Source organism: Melanaphis sacchari, unplaced genomic scaffold (genome assembly GCF_002803265.2).
Source record: "Melanaphis sacchari strain LSU unplaced genomic scaffold, SCAv2.0 Contig45_pilon_pilon, whole genome shotgun sequence".
Classification (NCBI taxonomy): Eukaryota; Metazoa; Arthropoda; class Insecta; order Hemiptera; family Aphididae; genus Melanaphis; species Melanaphis sacchari.
In genome coordinates, this window is record NW_020271303.1 from 826,250 (window position 1) to 846,975 (window position 20,726).

General features: G+C 26.5%; 1 protein-coding gene across 1 annotated transcript; it reads right to left on the reverse strand.

Annotated features, from left to right (window-relative positions):
• Window positions 1-217: 217 nt before the first annotated feature.
• On the reverse strand, window positions 218-14,589 carry LOC112598213 (protein takeout). Its single transcript, XM_025344610.1, has 8 exons — window positions 14,533-14,589; window positions 7,718-8,060; window positions 5,085-5,168; window positions 4,682-4,774; window positions 3,493-3,640; window positions 2,408-2,541; window positions 2,186-2,335; window positions 218-706 (listed from the first exon to the last, which is right to left on the reverse strand). Exons 1-8 carry the CDS (start codon window positions 14,557-14,559, stop codon window positions 555-557), a joined length of 1,131 nt encoding a protein of 376 aa, XP_025200395.1. The 5' UTR covers window positions 14,560-14,589; the 3' UTR covers window positions 218-554.
• Between the last annotated feature and the right edge of the window lie 6,137 nt (window positions 14,590-20,726).

Below are 20,726 nucleotides of genomic sequence, written 5' to 3' on the forward strand. Positions count from 1 at the left end.
AAATATTTATAAATGTTCCATAATGATTTTGTTTCATTTGGTCATAGTAAGAAAAGGAACATACAATAAAGAAAAACAATTATTAAACAAAAAATAACAATTGCTCATAATTAATTTTAACGGATATTTAAATTATATAATTATAAACTTGAATAAGTGCTAAATTTAAGATTTAAGTTTGTTTTAAGGTGTGCATGATAAAATATTTAAAATATAAAAATAAAAAAGCGGATCACAATGTGTTTGAAAATAAATGCTTGATATTCAATGCGTATAAGACACGTTTAGGCTTTAATACATAATACAAATAAATGTGCAGACGAGATCAAGCATTTGTTTTTTTTTTTTATGTCTTTTGTACACGATTTATAGGTCATACGTATTTAAAATAAAATTATACAAAAATATATTATGTGATAAATTATAAATTATATTGCACTCGACAAATTATATTGAGCGTTTCAAAGTGCAAAAAGAAGCGTTTTCATTTCGGAAACGACATAAGCACGAAGTAACAATCAGTCGGACGCCTTTCGGATGCTGGGTCCGAGTCTTCATTCGATGACCCAATTGTCATATGGTACTCTGCTGAATAAGTTATCGATAAATGTTTTCATGGCAACCATCAACTTCTTTTTAATGTGTGGCTTCATTTCCTTGAGCAATTCTTGTGAGTTTGAATTGATGAACAAGTTCAATGCGGCTTCTACAAAAATAATTATATAAAACGTAGATACATTAGTTTTATTGATAACATAAATTATTACTATATTAACTTGTAGTTTGCATTTATCAGAATGAATATGTCACTTATATGACTGATTAATTGTTAAAATTTATAAGAAAGAATAAAAAATGTAAATATACTATATAGCAGGGGTGGCCATTGGCCAACATGAATGGGTTCGCGAGCCACATAGATAAATACAATAAAACCGAGATAATTTAGTAATTTTTTTATAAGTTAATACCTAAAAATTAAAATTCATAATAATATTAAGTAAATTTTGATTTTTTAAATAAGACACGAGCCGCATCTGATTCAAGCACGGCACTAGAATTTTTTTTCAAATATTTTTTTTACATGGGCTAAGATTTTTTTCTTTTTTTACAAATTTCAAAACATATTTTATTAAAATTGTTGTAGATTTTTCCCTTATTAGAAAATACTAGTAGGTTAATCCACCGTAAAAAGACTGAGGAAGTTATTTGTTCAAACTTCATTAATTAAATTATTATAATCTATACTAAATTCAATTTATTTAGTAGTGACAAATATATTAAATAAACTAAATATTAATATTTTACACAATATCTATTTATGCACCAAATAGTAAATGATTGAAAATCTTAAAACGTTAAAATAGTTAACAAAAATGTATAAAATTGCATCAATACCAGTAGGAATAATATTTTTTTAAATAAAAATTTGTGATTACCTACCTAATAATATTATTTAACTAGTAAATTTCAAGTTTTTAGTTCAATACAATTTTAAATTGGTATTTGCATAGTATATTATGTATTAAAGAATCTACTTTGTATTTTTTGTTAAATTTTGGAGGTTAAAATAGTTCATGGATATATATTAAAATGTAGATACTTAAAGAAATCTTTTCTTTTTATTAATTATTAAGTAACTTCTTACGCAATATTAGTGTATTAATTAGACATATTAAAAATAATAAGTAAACTAAAAATATTTTTACTTGTAAACAACAAACATTAAATTAAGTTAATAATATTCTTCGGTTTTTGTGTATAAAATATTAATATTATTAAATCGGTTTTTATAAAAGCAAAAACTTAAAACACATATCTTCGAAAATACGAAAGTATTTACATAATATTACTAATTTTTAAAAAGTATATTTCATAAATTCTCTGATGTAGCTCTTTTAAAAATAATGTTTTATAACTTTATTATATCGTACATATTTTTTAGTAGGGGGGCTGGCGAAAGGGTTGAATTGTTTTCTAGGGGAGCTAGAGCCCCACCTTCCCCCCCTTGACGCCGTGCCTGAATTCTGACTATAACGAGAGCCACATGTGCTATATAGCACTATTGTAAAAATAAGTGCTCATATATTCTAATTTTTCAATTTATACCTATTACAATGCAGTTACTTTTGAATTTAAACAGGTAAAAAAATAAATAATTTTACGATTAAAATATCGCTTTTACCTAAAACGGCATTTCCGTTGTGAACATTCTTGATACCCATTTGAATGTCTTTGACGCTAAAGTCCATTTTCAAATCTTCTAAATGCAAGTATTTTTGAGAGTTACGTTCTACTTCACTAGCCTTGATGTAGACTTTAGCTTTAACGCCCTCTGTAAACAATATAAGATTATGGTAGATATGTTTGATGAAAGTATTAATTTTTCTCGCCGTGCATTGCTTACCGTATTCACCCCAGTATTCACCACCACCGGTAGCTTGAACCATAATAAGAACGCCCGAACTTCTGTAATTTGCAATAGCCGAAATCTTTGGGATTGAGAAGGTGAGTTGGAACTGCAATGAATTTAAGTCAGATCTACAAAATAAAAACATGTATGTAATATAATAATATTGCTCTCTGAATTTGTTTGATATATTTTTTTAAAGCGTGATAATAATAATAATACGCATAAATATTAACCGACATGAAGATAATATTAGCGAGCCGAAAATTACAATATGATATTGTGTATTGTTCTTGATCATACTGAATATATTTTATTTATTTAGCGTCGAGAGTATTATTGTAGTATATGACGACATCATTTGTTTCTAAGAAAATGTTTTACATACGATTTAAATAGAGACTGTTTGTTGCGATTAGTGTCTCGTTCTCGTTTTCCAAATAATTTGTGTAAAATGTGCAATAAAATCAACAATACATACGATCAATAAGAATATGGATGGACGATCGGACAACAAAATAATATCGATTCGCCCAGTTTTTTCTGTCGTGGTAAAATGTGCGATGCGAAATCGCGTCTACACTACAAATCAAGTACGCCAATACACGCGGAAACATATAATGATTGGCATCGTTATCCACGTTAACCAATTTAGTATGAAAATATTATAGTCTCATTATTATTACACTATACAAATAATTCGATTCATCTGAATCAATAAAAATGTGAAGAAATATAATAAATTATGCATCACTTATACACGTAATAAAATTAACCATGTATAGTCATAGTGTTGTTCGCCGAGTTTTGAGAATTGAATATTTTTTTCCGGGCATGGTGAACTTCCGACGTAATGTAATAGCTCCGATTTTCCGCGTTTTAGAACGCTAAAAAAACATTGCCGAATATAAATCGTATAATTTTTTTTTTTTTTTTTTTGTCATTGGCATTGACGTTAATGTGAATCGTGTAGCGATACAATATTATAATACCGACGGCCCGTATAATAATAACATGTCTATTTCCGATGCCCACGGCTCGGGGCCAATCAACAGTTAATGATTGACTTTCAGCATGATTACCTGACTTGATTGACGGTCAGGTTGCTGACGCCGTACGCTTGGATGTCTTTGAACGTGGCCCTGTACCCGTCCGGGCCAGATCCCAACGACAGATTGATTTCGTCGATCACGATGGGTTCCACCTCTTCGATGCCCAGCTCGGGAATTCCTGCGGACCGATAAACAAGACGTCGCGTAAGTGTGCACGTTACATACAAAACAGTCTTTGGAAACTCTGACCCAGTGAGCGTATGAGGTTAACCTATACCTACAGCGCGTGACGTTTACGTTTGCCTAACCGACGTCATCGCGCAATATAATATTCTGTACCTGATATTGCGCGTGTCACAATAATACGCGGTTAGGCAGTCTGGTCACCGAGCTTCAGAATTCAATCTGCATGCAAGGGTATATGCTCATTTGTTACGTGACAGGAATTTAGAGACAGAAAAAAAATCGTCGAACCATCGCCACGTGCGATGAATTCCACAGTAGACGGGGACTTATGTTAACCGTGCCATCCATCACTATTTTCCGCAGTTCGGTTTTCGGTTCACCAACATGTCTTCATCGCGTAGGTTTTATACCTATCTAATAATTATACCGTTTATTTAAGTCGGAAGACGCCTCTGTCGAATCATCGTGGATTTGTCGCGACCGTGTACAATATATTTTATTGTACCGTGACTCGTAAGATGTTATCATAAAACACAATATAACATACATATAATATGACGAGTACAAATGGCACCGTTGTTAACGCGTGAAACCCGATGACCGAAATATGTATTTCCTGGTTTATTTATTTTTTTTTTTGTGGAAAGATTAAAATATGTATAACACACATCGATATACATCGATCGCGGACAATCTAGGTAAAAACGAAATACGTGATGTGCTATTCGCATTTCAGAGGTTTTCTTCACGTGTGAATTTCAAGCCGGTTTGAATTTCACTTCTCGTTATCACAACCTAACAATTTGTTGAGTTTTGAGAAAGTCACCACTGATCACTTTTACCTATTTAAAACACTTAAATACGCATTATACGTCCTCGTTAGAAATGTATCGGTGTAACTTATAATGCTGTAATAATGACGTTTCAACCGAAATTCAAAACTCATCGTCTGGTCGAAAATATATACTGACTATATTTAGCACGTTGCCTACATTTTAAATACTTGATGGTTATTCTCATTACAGAAACTCACCTTTCCGGAAGTGCATAGCCAAATGATTGGCCGAATAGGTCAAGCATTCATTTACGTTTGGGGCTGATTTTTGGCATTGATGAATGTAATAAGCTGCAATATAAATAAAGCAAAACCATTAATTATTTTATTATTATTAATTAAAAATATTCATTCATTGTTCAATATCACGGCTTAGGGCAGTCATAAAATGTAAAAACCCACACAATTACTGCGTTAATCCATTCAGATAAAAATTTATTTGAAAGGGATCGTAATATTAAAAAAATAAAATATATTTCAGAAAAATTGATAAAGTAATTAATAATTAGTAATCACTATACACAGAACATTAAAATTTAAAATGATTAAAATCAGTTAAAATTAATACTTACAATAATAATTATTGTAAAAACAATATTACCTATATCATGTTCCTGTTGTCGGGCATTGGAAACTCCAAAGCCAATTATTGCGGCTAATGCCAAGTGCAAAGTGATATGCATTTCTGAAAAAACAAAAAGTTATAAATATTAGCCTCATTCGATGATAAATACTAATATTAGTAGATCTTATAAATACTCTTTCACTTTTATTAAATATGTATAATTCGATTTAATTGTTTATGACTTATACAATTTTATACACTTTTTCATGAATTAAAGAAAACAAATTTAAATGTATAGATAACTCTGAATAGAAACTATTGAAATAAAATTAATACAATTTTCTTCATTTGTGATAAATACTAACTTATATAAATTTAATTTAACTATATATTTTTAAAATAATTTAAAAACATTAATGTCATATTTGTAAATGTGCAATATATCTAAAACATTAAGTTGAATAAAAACATAAATATAATAAACTAATAAGTATCTCATTTACACGTTATGGTTTATAAGATGTATTATTATTATATTTTTAATTGATAGTAAAATATAAAATTCAATTATAAAACTAGTATTATATACTAACTTATGAAAATTTGATGATTAAAATGATTTGCCTATACTTGGTTTCATAAATAATAAAGTAATACTACATTCTACAGTGTTACATAAATAAATAGATACATTAATATTTAATGATTTAAATTTAAATCTATCATAAAAAGTAGTTGAATGTTATAATTTGTTTTTTACAGGTACAATATAATTTCCAGTGCAATACATTTTGCACCTTCGTAGTTTGCATTAGATGAACGTATGATAGTTCATCACCGACCTGTTTGCGATGTTACAGACGTCCCGGTGAACGTTTAAGGTCATGCGCACATAACCCGACTTGGTTCAATGCCACTGTATCATAAGTTTTTAATACGTAGTCTAGGCTAATAAAAAACGAACAAAAAAATACGAAAAACATTTGAAACAACAGGGACACGTGTACAAGACAAATAATTTAAAAAATATAATAATACTACATTACTATAATATTATGTATTTGTACAAAAAACTAAAAATTCAAAGTAAGAAGTACAATTTATTTTTATGATAACCTTGATTTGAAAGTTACACTGATCATTTTAATTAATATTGTTTAAATATTCGTAATGATAAATGATATATGATGTAAATATGGCATACATATTAAGTGTTGATATCAAAAATGGATTATCTATTTTCAATATGCACCTTTAAATGCCATAAAACTTTATATAGCTTATACTATCCAGTAATATCTTAATATATTTTAAAGTTTAAATAGTTTGCTGATTAAAAATATTTAAGGGAGCGTTTAAATTTCTCAAAAAAATATTAATTGACTTCAAATTAAAATAATTTTATAGAAACAGCTTAAGTAATCTTGTTGTTTTATTAATATAAGCGTATTGTATTATTAGATATATCATAGGTACAATGAGTTTCATAAACTTTAAACATGCATTTTAATAATATTATACTCTCAATAAACTTGTACTTTAAAATAGTTGTTTTAACTGTTTTGAGCTAAAAACTAACAAATTAAAACTTGTTTCACGAATAATATAAATTTTAATTATAATGTACTACTTTAAATAAAATGGCAATTTTTCCATTGTATTTTATTTTTATTTATCAAGTACAATTTATTATTGTAATATAGATATTAAATTTTAATAACGCATTAATACAATGGGAATTGTCTTACAATAAGAGTAAAAAAAAATTATAATTTCAAAATAACCATTTATAGCATATTTAGTTTTATGATTATAAGTAATAGACAATAGTACAAATTACTTTATAGAGATATCTAAATACATTTAATAAAATTTAAAAACCGTTTGTTTTGCTTATTATGTAGGTACATTAACCATGAATTTTGAACATTATTTGTTTATTTAATAATGTAAAGAATAAAGATAGCACCTCATCAATTTAAAATACACTTTAAAGAAGCTTTTATTCCCAACAACTATTTAAAATAGACAAATACGCGCTTCGATACATAAAATATTAATCTGTCATCTGATAATACTAACAGCATTGTCTGAATATTCGTATCCAATATCAAGTCACTGGAATACGACAGCACAAACTGTTGTTTAACAAGTGATTAAGCCAAATGTTGAACTTTTTTTTTATATTTCAATTAAATGCAAATTTATTTATGAAAATTTTATCGAGTAGATATGAGGATGTTTTGATAAGTAGTAAACACACATTAGAAGAATTTTAAAAATAAAAATATAATATTATTACCTATCATAATATTGTCTATTTGAGACTTACGAAGTAAATACTTATAATGTGCTGTTAGGTATATTACGTTTATCTTTGAATAAAAAGAAATAAATCGTATTAAGAACCACGATATTGTTGTAATATATTTATAGAGTGAAAAGTTTCTAGTCGCTTTCGACGACTTCAGATTAATACATTAATTCATGATTTTTTGTACACAGTTCAATATTGTATCGTCATTATTTATTAACTGTCAGCATATAAAAATAAATTATGTATAGGGGAAATTGAATTAGCTGTAGTTCTCAAATTGTTCGTTATATAATTGGTGTTGGGACTTTTAGGTACCTAGGTATATAGTACGTTATGCCGTCGGCTGACTTACCGGTCAAGCGAATGATCCTCGAAATTCGCGTATATTGTAGCGAATGTCCTGCGACGCACTTGTAAATGACCCGTCGCCAAAGGATATCGAGGATATTATACAGATTGATCGGGTGTGCGTGTGTCCACCGCGTTTGGATTTGACTGTAACTCGACGGTGGCCCGTCAAGTCTTTTAATAACTCGGTGCACTCTCGGCCCGTGTGGGAGAAATCCGTCAGTCCGAAGACCGGTTAGCTGCTCCTCTGCGCCCCCACTACGCCGACATTCCAGCACAACGTCATGACGCGTGTCAGGTGGACGGACGAACGGTCGCGCGATACCGAACGCTCTTCGGAGAACAATCTAGGAAAAATTATTTTATTTGAATTTTTTTCTTAATTCTTATTATTTTTCCACAATCAGTTGGATGACAAAAAACATCGGTTTATATCGTCATCGTACGGTCGCAATACCGGAAACCTTCGATTACAAAGTGCTAACCACGTAAAAAGTTAAGCAGGCACTGTGTAATGCTATTTTTGTATCGATTGCGAATGTTATCTACGCAGTGTAGAGCACGTGTCCTTGGATCCCGTACTCCGTAATCAGACTAAATATTAAAAGGAATCTGAATTTTGAGAAAGTGGAAATACTGAAAATTAGTAATTGTGACAATTTTATTTTTTGTTTGATTTTTGAATGGACCAAATACATTTATAGCCATGATTTATAACCATTAATTTATAACATTAAAGAGACATTAATTAATTAAGCAAAAATTTCCAACATCGATGAAAACTTATGATAAAAGCATTCATACAAGTAATACCAAATACATATTTTTTTATAAATTTTATAATACTTTATCTTATTATATAAAACATTGTTTACTCGTTTTGATGTATATTTTGAATTCGAAAATGTACAAAGAGGAACAATAGATGATTTTTGATATGACCATTTTTCATTTACACTGGGACTACAGTCTTGTATGTATAGTTAGCGCATTTGGAGAAAGTCGTTAGCGCGTAGTTTGCGCATTTGGGAAAAAGTCATGACGCGATCGGATGTTTCTGACTAGTCACTACATAAATACATATAGTATAGTGATTTGTAGGAAAGTGGTATCAACTATTATAATAAAATTATAATAATTATATGTACGAGAGTCAGAGAATATTGAAAGGTTTATGTTTTCGGACAAATCCGTTTCTTTTATTGACTTTTGAAGTTTAAAGAGATTTTCTAATCAAATATTTTCAAACGATAAATCAAATATACAATAGTAATTAATTTTTATAAATTAAATAAATAATAACAGTGAACAATAACATTTTTTAATGTAAAAGTCAAATTTAAAAATGTATTCTTATTAGTTTAAACTGAGTATTTCGGCCCGAACCCAGAGGTTTATTATAAAACGCCTTGTTGTCGAATACGATAGTAGTTTAAGAGCTTCCATGTTTATTTCTTCGTCAATAGGCTGGGAAAATTCATGTTAGTAACCTAACCGTAGGTACTAATAACAAATAATTAAAACTAATTATTTGTGCGAATTTACAACAGCTTATTGTGTTAATATGATTCGAAACGTCATGTTAATTTAACAACAAAATACTAAAATACACACACCAATACTTTTTCTGAACATTTGGTAAACAATTTTGTTCAAGGTAAAATATAAATAGTGGTAAAATATTAGTTGACAACAGCTAACTATTGCAAGTGTTTTAAGTTTTTATTGAGTTGTTGCCGGGAACTAAACATATAAGTAGGTACACCTTTAACGGCTTTGAGTGAAAATCTAAGAAAGCATTCTGCTGAGTCACACTGTATAAAATATATTTCCAGTGGCTACTTACCGTCTTAGTTCGGGTATGAGTACATAAAAAATATTTCGTAAGATTAACAGTAGGTGCGAGACCCCAAAACAAAAACCATTATTTAGGAGAAGTATAATTATTTTTAACGAGTGCTCATGAAAATGGAATGTAAATACAAGTTCAAGGTCTCCGGTATTGTTTTCTTGTAATGATCATAATATGTAAAATAAATAAATAAATAAATTATAAAACACTGTGGCATACAAACAATATGTTATTATAATATCAACGATTCATCCAAGACACTTTTACATGTGTATATATTTAATTACATTATTCATCACGGATATGTTAAATTTACACTTCAAATGGGTAAATGGCCTCTACAATAATTACATAAAGCCCCTGTTGCAACAGGTATACGCAATGACGTAATAAAAATCATGAAAATTTTAAATAGATAATCGTATTTTTGATAGACTTTAACGTAAATATCTCAGATTTCGTTTCAATTATCAATTACTTGCTAGTCAACAAACCACGTTAATGCTTGTCTTGATTCGTGATCGATCAATACATAATATTTTATGCGAGTACATTATAATTTATACACACAGATTTTTAAAGTCCATCTGTCTACGTCGTGTCAGAGGGAGGAAAACATTTTAAATATATTATGGTAACATGATATGCATATTATATAAACATTAAGTCATTGACTTCTGACAATTTATTAGATAGGTAGGTACTTTAAAAACATAAGTACCTACATGATTCTTAATCATTAATGATTAATTATAATAATTATCAACATAGTTTTGTTAAATCGTATCCTTTACCAAGAAATTAATAGTAAAGGAAACCACAATATTTAAAATGTATAAAGTCGTACTGTTCAATACTATTCAATGTTAACGAATTCAAATGAATATATATTAAGTATGTCTGTGTACCTAAGAGAGACAAGAGGACAGGACAGAATACAATTATACGACAGTAATCAGCTAAATAATTTTGAGTTTTTCACAATTCAAATATTATTTTTGTTTATCATTTATTATCATAAAATTATTACATTATCACGTTACTGCAGTATTATTATATTGATACACTATGCATTATGCACCATAAAAATAAAAATGTATTAATAAAAATGTTGATTGCTATTATTTACAAGAAGAATGCGCTACATCAATTTACATTATACATTATGAATTCTACAAGCGTTGCAATTCATCATCTAAATGCGCAACAATTGCAGCAATTGCAGTAATTTAGTTAATTTTTAATAGTCAGGCAAAATTAAACGTCCAAAGCAATAATGACAACATTTTTAATCTATTTACACATGAAAATTAGAACTCAGCATCGCAATTTCAACTAAAACTTTTTTTCTAATAATCGATGAACTCTAACAATATATAAAACTATACTAACATTAATGAAAATTATTTTCTTTTACAAACAATTCTATTTTTATTTATTCATTTCGAGTACAATAAAAAATAAGAATAGAATTTTCATACATTTTGAAATTAGTATATATTGAGTAAGACACTATTTAGTATACGCACCGGTATATTTTTTTAATAACAATTTTTTTCTCTAATATTTTGATCCTATTATAGACTATAGGACTATAGTATAAACTGTTAATCGGCGTGATTTATCTTGAAAATGTTGTGCACGTGTAAAATTTAAAATGTTTAAAATTATTTCAGAATGTTATTGTATATGGTAGCATTCTAGATTATAATTATTGATTATGTGATGGTTTACGATTTGATCATCATGTGCTGTCTAATGAATTGTAATGTATTATTGGTAATAATATTTTTGATTATAAGTTGACAGCCAGTTGACAGCCAACTCCATCCTTTATTTATTTTAGATGAATATATTCTTTAAAATGAAACTATAATATCACTAACAAACTAAAATAAAAAACCTCTTTTACCTACATATACTATATATATTACAACTTAAAATGATAAACTAACTGTGAAAAAAACCGGACCTAGATAGGTCTAAAAAGATTTACTGAATCTGTATTTTGTACACTTTTAAGAGAATTACAATTATTATATCATAGGTATTTCAATTTTTATCAAAATTAATTTATTAATAAGTTTAGGAGATGACTTTAATGAATTAAGGTTCAAATGGAGCATAGAAAAACTCAACTTCATTTTTCACTCCAATAAGGAAAAGTAGTTTCTATATATTGTAAAATACTGTTTTCATTTTTTTTTATAATAAAGATGTAGCTATATGAATTTCATTTATTAAATAATTAGTATCCGTGAATAAATTTCCAGACATTTTTTTTCCAATATTAATCTTTTCCAAATAATCGTTATATGTTTATGTTTGTTTATATTTCTTACAATGAAATTCTCAAATCACAGTATATGTATATATATATATTTTATATATCAAGTTTTCCGAGAACTTCCGAATATTAGTGCTAATGGGAATAAACTTAATCATGACGTAATTACCTGTTAAATGAATATTATCTATTTTATTATTCAAAATATTATAGTATTAAATTGGTTAGATAGGAATAATATCTATTTTTTCTAGAATTAGGTTATGTATGGAGTGGTTGGTATTGACATTTTTATTCCGAAGGATTTTAATAACAGCTTTTTATGTACAATAACAAATCATTTTTTATCCTGTTTTTATTACTAGGTTATAAAAATATGTTTTTAAATATTAAAAGTTATCTAAACTACTGACCTCAAATAATAATTAAATTTAAATGCGGATATGAATCTTATTATTGAGAGATTATCGATTACCGTCAATTAATTTTAAGTGTCTAAATGCATAAACATATTGTGTTAAATTATTAATATAATATAATATTTAAAACTATGGTAACACGAGTTACAATATTTCAAACACTATAAGGTTATAAGCAACGCTTCTGATTTTTTTTACTTTCATAAGTTAATTTTATTTATTTTAATATCTTATACATTAGATAAACCTCATTCATACTAAAAAGTTTAATATTGGTAATATTAATTCATAAAATGTTTATTATTTTTATTAAAAACCACCATATTTGTAATTGTAGTATAAAACATTAAAAATACAAAACAATTCATAATAAATTACAGACCATAAGGTATGGATGTATTATTGATATTAAAACAATACAAAAATGTTCTGCTAGTAAAAATACTTATTACATAATGTTTACTATAAAAAATATTAGTTACTCTAAAAAATTCCAAAGTTTATTGTGGTTTCACGAAAAGTAATAAATACCTATATAACATAAGATTTATTACAAATTAAAAAAAAAAAAAATTCTAATTTTTGAAATGGTGTTTGTTAATTATTAAAGGATTTACACCAAGTGTATAATATAATATCTAATATAGGGATTGTCATCTATAATTAGAGGAAAGATTGTTTACATATGCAAAAGTATTAAGAAATTTTCTCGATTTAGAACTGGTCAAGGTTACTAGCCATAAAATATCTTTACAATATTATTTAATTAACTATTCAATGGTGTTATTAACACTTATACAATGCTATATACATGATCAAACAATAAACCAAATAATAAAAAAAAAAATTTTCACAATATTAGGCACACAGTATAAAATTATTATTGAATATCATAAAATAATATCATTATAACGTATTATTCTTCCTTGATCATAGGCCATCATCAATATTATATTTTGACTATTCCGGAATTATTTATTTATTTTTTAAATTGTTGGTTATAATATTGATCGTATTTTATTAACACACACACACACACACACACACACACAGATTGTGTATTATTATCTGATATAATAAAATAAAATATTTTGAAAAATTCTTATTTCTTGTATAGGTTACATTTACATTAACATACTACTATAGCTCATTAAATAATGCATTACAAGCGTATTAAATATTATAGAATACATATTTAAAAAAAATTCAGTTATCAATCGAGTGGTAATGACATTTTATATATAATGAATTTGAGTTATAAATATTTTACTTTCATATATTATTATTGTATAATGTCTATAGTTTGAACTAAATATTACAATTCTACTATAAACAATAATTTTATAAGACCAAAACATCGGAATTACGAAATGTTTATAGTTTATAAAACCTAAATAATTTTATTGAAAATTAACTAAGATAGAAATAAATTATTAAATAATATTTAATATTAAATTAGCTTTGAGTTGATATTTTATTTTATTTCTTTGTGGCGGAAAATATAATTTTTTTTATATTGATTTTATCATTTCTTTGTTTAGTTTAAAACAAGGGGTTATTTTTAAATGAACAAATAAATTTAATTTAAGATAAAATCTTCAAAATTATTTCAGACAAAATATTCTACTTAATACATTTAATAAATCTAAAGAGTAAAGATACATACAATAGTTACCTACTGAAGATCTTCATTTTAATGTTATGACATATGCTTAAAATTTTTTTATAAATTATAGTATCATTAACTCGGATTTTATAATTTAAAATTGTATGAATTTGTATTAACATAATTATAAATGATAATATATTAATATATAAGACATATACATATTATATTCAGAGTGTGTTTTTACATATATTTATTTTATAAATATGTATAAATGTTAGCTAAAACTGATTGTTAAAATGCCAGGATAAATAAAACGTAGATAACTAAAATTAAAAGTGTATATTAATAAAAAGAAAACTAAATGTAAATTTCAAATTGTGTAAATTGACCAATTACAGAGGTGCTACTTAAATTTTAAATTAGCAAATTGTCTGCATGGAAATATAATACCATATCCTTGTATTAACAATATTATATTGCAGAAAAATATTTTAATTTTACGTTATACAATAACTAGTACACGTATAATCTAACCGATTGCGGAATTTTATTATGTTAAATGTCAGCTGCCGTTAGCCAGCTCATACCGATTGCATTAATTTATCGACCGAAATCGTTTTACCTTTAATGTGCAGCTAATATAAGTACCTACCTGTGCGTCGACCGTCGATGACAACATTTTAAAAATCGATCGTGGTGATTATCCTTGTATGCTTTAACGTGTCTGAAATCATAAATGTCCACAGCACTCAGTCGTTGGCCAAACTCATTATGCGAGATAACCATCTCAACGAGAAGACGGGCCAACAACGGCGGGTTTCCTCGTGGCTTGACGTATATTATAAAGCAAATAACAATAACGAGAAATCAATAAAATGTCCATTGCAAGTTAAAATCTTTTAATCGAGGCGCCTGAAGAATTTACAAATTCATCGTCGCCGCCGCGATTGAATATTACATTTAACATGATAATGACATGTAATGAGTAACAACAATACAGCCAGTGAATAATCACGACCGATCATTTGGGGCTGTGATCGGCATAAATTTGCTAGCAAGCACGTGGATATCATGCTCACGTATGACATGGCGTTTTACGTTTCGTATTTTTGTCTTTAATTTAATGAACAATACAGTGTCTACTGTTTGGACAAAGTTTTGCGTCGGATATCGAAAAAAACATGAGTTGTTAATATGCTGCCGCGTATTAAACGGTATACCTAATATGACGTGTACTTATAATAGCATTGGACATATACGCATTGTGGATGAAAATTTCAATATTGCGCTTAATTAGGCGTGCCATGGCTTACGTTCTTATAAATTTGATTATCCGTTATCGATATTATATAAACGCAAAATAAATATTTTATTGGTGAACATTAATTATTTCGGCAATTATTGTTGTTTTTCTCGCCTTTTAATTCCCTTTTTATTGTTGTAGCATATGTACAAACAGAAAGTATGATGAATAACAGCTTACAGCGTACATGCTCAGTCGTTGATGCAAATTGGAGTTGATGAGATATCATAAAGCGTATTAAAATAATAAGTACGAATTATTCTAATATCATATGAATCAAAAATTAGTTTATAGGTAAATAACAAACTCAAAAAATCACCCACACGCTTACGCGCGTAAGAACGACAAGCCAGCAAATGTTTTATATTATATTTTATAAATTTCGTTCCGAGAATATAAGTAATTAAAATAAACAATCTAACCTGGTAAAACTAACACATATGAAAATATTGTACGTAATTATAATAATATATTTCTCCAAACACTTTTTATTATATTATTATTATTCACCTTTCAATTTTCACTAATTCACTATATTCTCGGTTTTTATACATATCATTTTAAACGAAATAATGTATTCATAACTCGAATACCTATATTTAATGTCTATTACAAACACCTTGCTAATTCTCGGAAAAAAATAAATTAATATATTTTATTTTGAAACTTCTTCTATACACCTCACAATTGGATGGTCGCATTTGTGATAATTCATTGGAAATACTTCAATTTATTAATTTTCCATTTTTAAATTATAATCAGATACCTAAGTGAATTTCACGTGAACTTGAACTAAAACGTGACTTTGAACACGAATATTATCCGAGGCCAGTATTTATTACCTAGTATAATAACCGCATGATTATTTTTCGAAGGACTAGTTTTTATAATAGTGACTATAGAGAGTCCAGCTTGGGTGCATGGTAATTATTATTTAAGTATATTTAATATGTTTTGTTCCAAATACATAACATTTTAAAAATGAAAAATTTTAATTTTAAACTAAAAATAGACATATATTTTCAGGATTTAATTGTAAAAAAACAAGTTTTTTCTTCAGAAATAAATCAGTATTATAATACAAATCGTTCGTATACCTAGACTTCTATTATGAATACTAAACCCACAAATTCAAATAACATTTTCAACAAATTGAAATCTATTTTGCTCCTTCCATTTTCAACTTCGGCAATAACATGTTCATTCACTTATAACTTTTAATTTTATAAAACATTTATTAAATATTATATCTTACTTATGTTTAGTCATCCTATTTAATAAAGGTATATAATTAGGTGTATTAGGTGTACGCTTTAATGCATTAAATTGATTTTCTTCACACACGTTTTGATTTTCTCTTCATTATCGTATGTATCAATAATGACAATAAATGAAACTTAACTAAATGTTTTGTGTTAAAACTAAGTGTTTTATCATCAACACTATCGATTTATATATATAAGAATATGTTATCGCAACGATTTCCTCTCAGTTATAAATACGACATCAAAATATACTCTGTTGATGAATCATAAATAATTGAACAAAGTATCCGTAGACATTTTTATTCTATATATTACCTATGTTTTATTTCATCACTAATTATCTTTAATTTTTTTACCAAAATACTTTTATTCCAATATAAAAATGTGTAAGGGCGTAATTGTACATGGTGTAAAATAATAAAAATAATTTAATTTGAATTTTAACTTTGAGAATAGTAGTAACTTTTTTATTAGCTAAAGTATGGTGTACTTATATTAAATGTATTCTGCACTCGTGCTATATTTTTAAAATTAAAAAATAAAGTCAATCTAAATTGGAACTAAATTTAAGATCCGACGAATCAAGAATCATAAAATTATAATAAAAATATTAATTTGTTTCACTCATATAAGTTATTATAATAATTCAATTTATTAATAAAAATAAGTAATACTCAATTAAATTAATAGAAACTGCATGAAGTAAAATGCGTTAAGTTCATGGTATAATAAACAACACTGATATAAACAAAATTTGTAGATCTTTTTTAGTAAAATAATAGTTTTCATGTTATTACGTAAATGTCAAAAGTATTATCCGATGATGTCTACGTTAAAACGTATCCCAGAAAATTTAACAAGCAACAGTTTATTGAATTATAAATAAGCATTTACGCAATTAACATCAGTTGATGTAAAACCCTCTTTTTCACGTTACAAAAATCTATTAACGAATAATCGACGCTCAATTCTGTTTGAAAACTTATCCAAATCATTAATGGGTAAAGATTAAAATATTTATCATTTAATTGATATTTTTTCGTTTAAATTATTATTTATTAAAAACATCAAACATTTTTGTTCGATTTTCAGATGAAAATAATATCACATATTTTCATAAATCATTCACTGTATAATGTGAAAAGAAATAAAACGTTTAATTAAAAATAGAATATTTAAATTTATTATTGGGATTTTTATTAGAACATATTTTAAAGGCATATTTTGGTAATTTTTCGGGCAAATAATTACCTCAACTATAGATAATAATGATAAAATATTTAATGTACCTATGAAGCAAATACTTCGATTATAATTTAAATTTAGCACGTATCCTAATAGTGATTATAAATCAAAAATTATTGAGGAAAAATTAAAAGTTATTATACTGATGGTCTGAAATTAAATTCAAATAATATTAAACGTTATATTCATTGTACATAAGGATGCATAATAGATTGACATATAACATACGTCATAACGGATTGTTATTGGTTAAAAAATACATTTTTATTATTTAACATTATTATTTATCAATTTTTTTACTGTGCAGAATTTATAATTATTATCTGTATATATTATATTACTTACATAATATTGACGTACGTAATCACTAATATAGTTATATACCTATACTTAAAATTAATTATAGTATTAACTATTCGAATATATTAGAACCCGAGTATTGGAAAGAAATTATAAAAAAATAAATTAAAGAAGTAATATTCACTTAACGTTCAAGATTCAATTACTTAGCTCAGAGTTTAAATATTTGTATGATAAAAAAATTAATTGACAAAGTATAACAAATAATTATAATCATTAACGATTCAAAAATATAATTGAAACAGCTATCAATATTTTAGACGTGTAATTATTGTAAATATAGTTTAGGAGGTAAAAAATATTCATGATTTTTTTTTTTTTTTTGATAGACAATAGTTTTTATATTAAATTTTGAAAAAAGTATAGTTAAACAGTAAAATCAGAGTTGTTTATATATAATCATGATGATTCATCAAATATGATTATCCCCATTATTTCTTTTATTAATAAAGTTATTCAGTTTCTATATCTAAGAAATTTTTAATTAAGGATCATATTATTTTCAATTATTTAGAATTTTTATTTAATTTAAGAATTACTGTAGCTATACAAACTCTTTTTTTTTAATGAAAATGCACCTGTTAAATTAGAGCGGATCGATAAATTTATTGATTTTTATATTCATGTATATTTGTTTTTGCTGTTAGGCATCACCTTTTAGGTAAGTAAAAATGCTTAAATTTTTAACTCTAAGGATGTTTTCTGAAAATCGAATAGATCTAATGAATTTGAGAGGTTAAAGGAAAAAATGTACAGTGCTTTTCAAAATACACAAGGAAAATAAAAAATCAATTTAAGAAAAATCAAAATCGATTTTATTCTTTGTTTTGATGTGATTCAAAAAAAAAAAAAAAATAATAACCATAGATCCTTTAAATTTTTACCAAATGTTCATATTGTTATTTTCTTTACACGATAAAAGATTTTCGTTTTTTTGAGCTATTTATAGACATTTAAAATTTTGAATTTTTTTTAGCTTTTCTCTATAAATATCAATAAAAATTATCATAAATATACTTAAAAATATAAAGTAAGGTTCTTCATAAATTTCTCATTTACCAACAAAAGAAAAATTCAAAAATCAATAGTCACAATTAATTCCATTGCAGGATACTTTTTAACAGATATAAAAAATTGAAGCAATTGAATATACAATTAAAAAAAAAAAAACTTTAACTCCAAAACTTAAATTTTATATAAATTCAAATTCATTACTAATGAAAAAAAAATGCGAGTTTGCTTAGTAAATCAACTTATATACAATTTATTAAATCTTATTCAGTATGATAATATATCAGAAAAAGACAGCACAAGGGCATTTCAAAGTGCATGACATTAAAATAATAATTTGTTTTCCAGATGGGTTTTTTTGATTTTCCCAACTGTCTGTGCTGTGACATTGATTAATAACTTATATTATAATTATTATAACAAATTAGCCAGAAACATATAACAAATATTTAAATGAGAATTATTTGTTTTTGTACAACATAAAAATCAATTGTTGAATTCGTTACGGGGAAAAAATGCATAATATATAAAATAACAAAATAAATAATAATACAACATAATAACAATAATAATTACGTACATATTATTCGTACAATAAATAATTCTCATGTATTATAAGCGTGTGTACGGTGTGCTAAACCTAACATGTACGTGTCCGTATTTATACTGCGCCATAATCGCACAGATAGCATTATTGTGTGCATACTTAATGGATAAATTATTTTGAATGGCAATGACGCACGTGTTAACGACAGTTGAATTCGAATTAGCAGCGGTGTTGATGTCGTGTAATACGTATGCCCAAAAAAGAATATTTACGAGAAAAATAAAATACGCCCCTCTCGAATAATTTTGCCACCAAAATCGAATACTTTAAGTCATACATTATACAAAAAAAAAAAATAAATAAATAATAATAATAAAACTTATTGACAGCGAATTTCCGGTACGGTGTAGCCAAATATCACATGATTATAATACATAATATTACGCACACGCCGATTGGCCGAAACAACGCATTATAATTTATATTCCATATTATCTAACTTGATGGAGAAAAAAGTTACTACAATTAAATTATAATTAAAATAAACTTTACACGAGAGCTATATGGCATAAACAAGCAAACGAATTATTTAATCATATATCAGTAGTTGAAATAATATGTAACGCGTAATCCAATATATCGCTAAAAATGTCTGTGGTGTGAAGAAAATGTTGCAGGTAATTTGCATATATGTAGAATTTCAACGTGATAAATTGTAAAAGGTTATTATGTTTATCGTTTTCATGTGACCGGCATAAATGATTTTGAGTTAAAAATAAAATAATTAAATAGTATGCATATTTTGTATACTATATTGTAGAATTAGTATGTATAAATAGCTTATAATTTTTATATGAATTCTATTATACATATAAAAGAACAGCCTTTTTTATGTTCCCGTTTTGTGACGACACTACTTAACATTTTTCCATTTTTTTACGCAGAGTTGTTCAAACATCTTTCTGAGTGTCATCTAGTCGCTCGATTTTTCATTTTTTTCCCTGAGAGGAGGGTGAGTGAGGGATTGTATTTTGATTGTTTTCATTTTGTGACGACACTATTTAACATTTTTCCAATTTTTTTTACTGAGTTGTACCAAATACTCCTACGAGTGA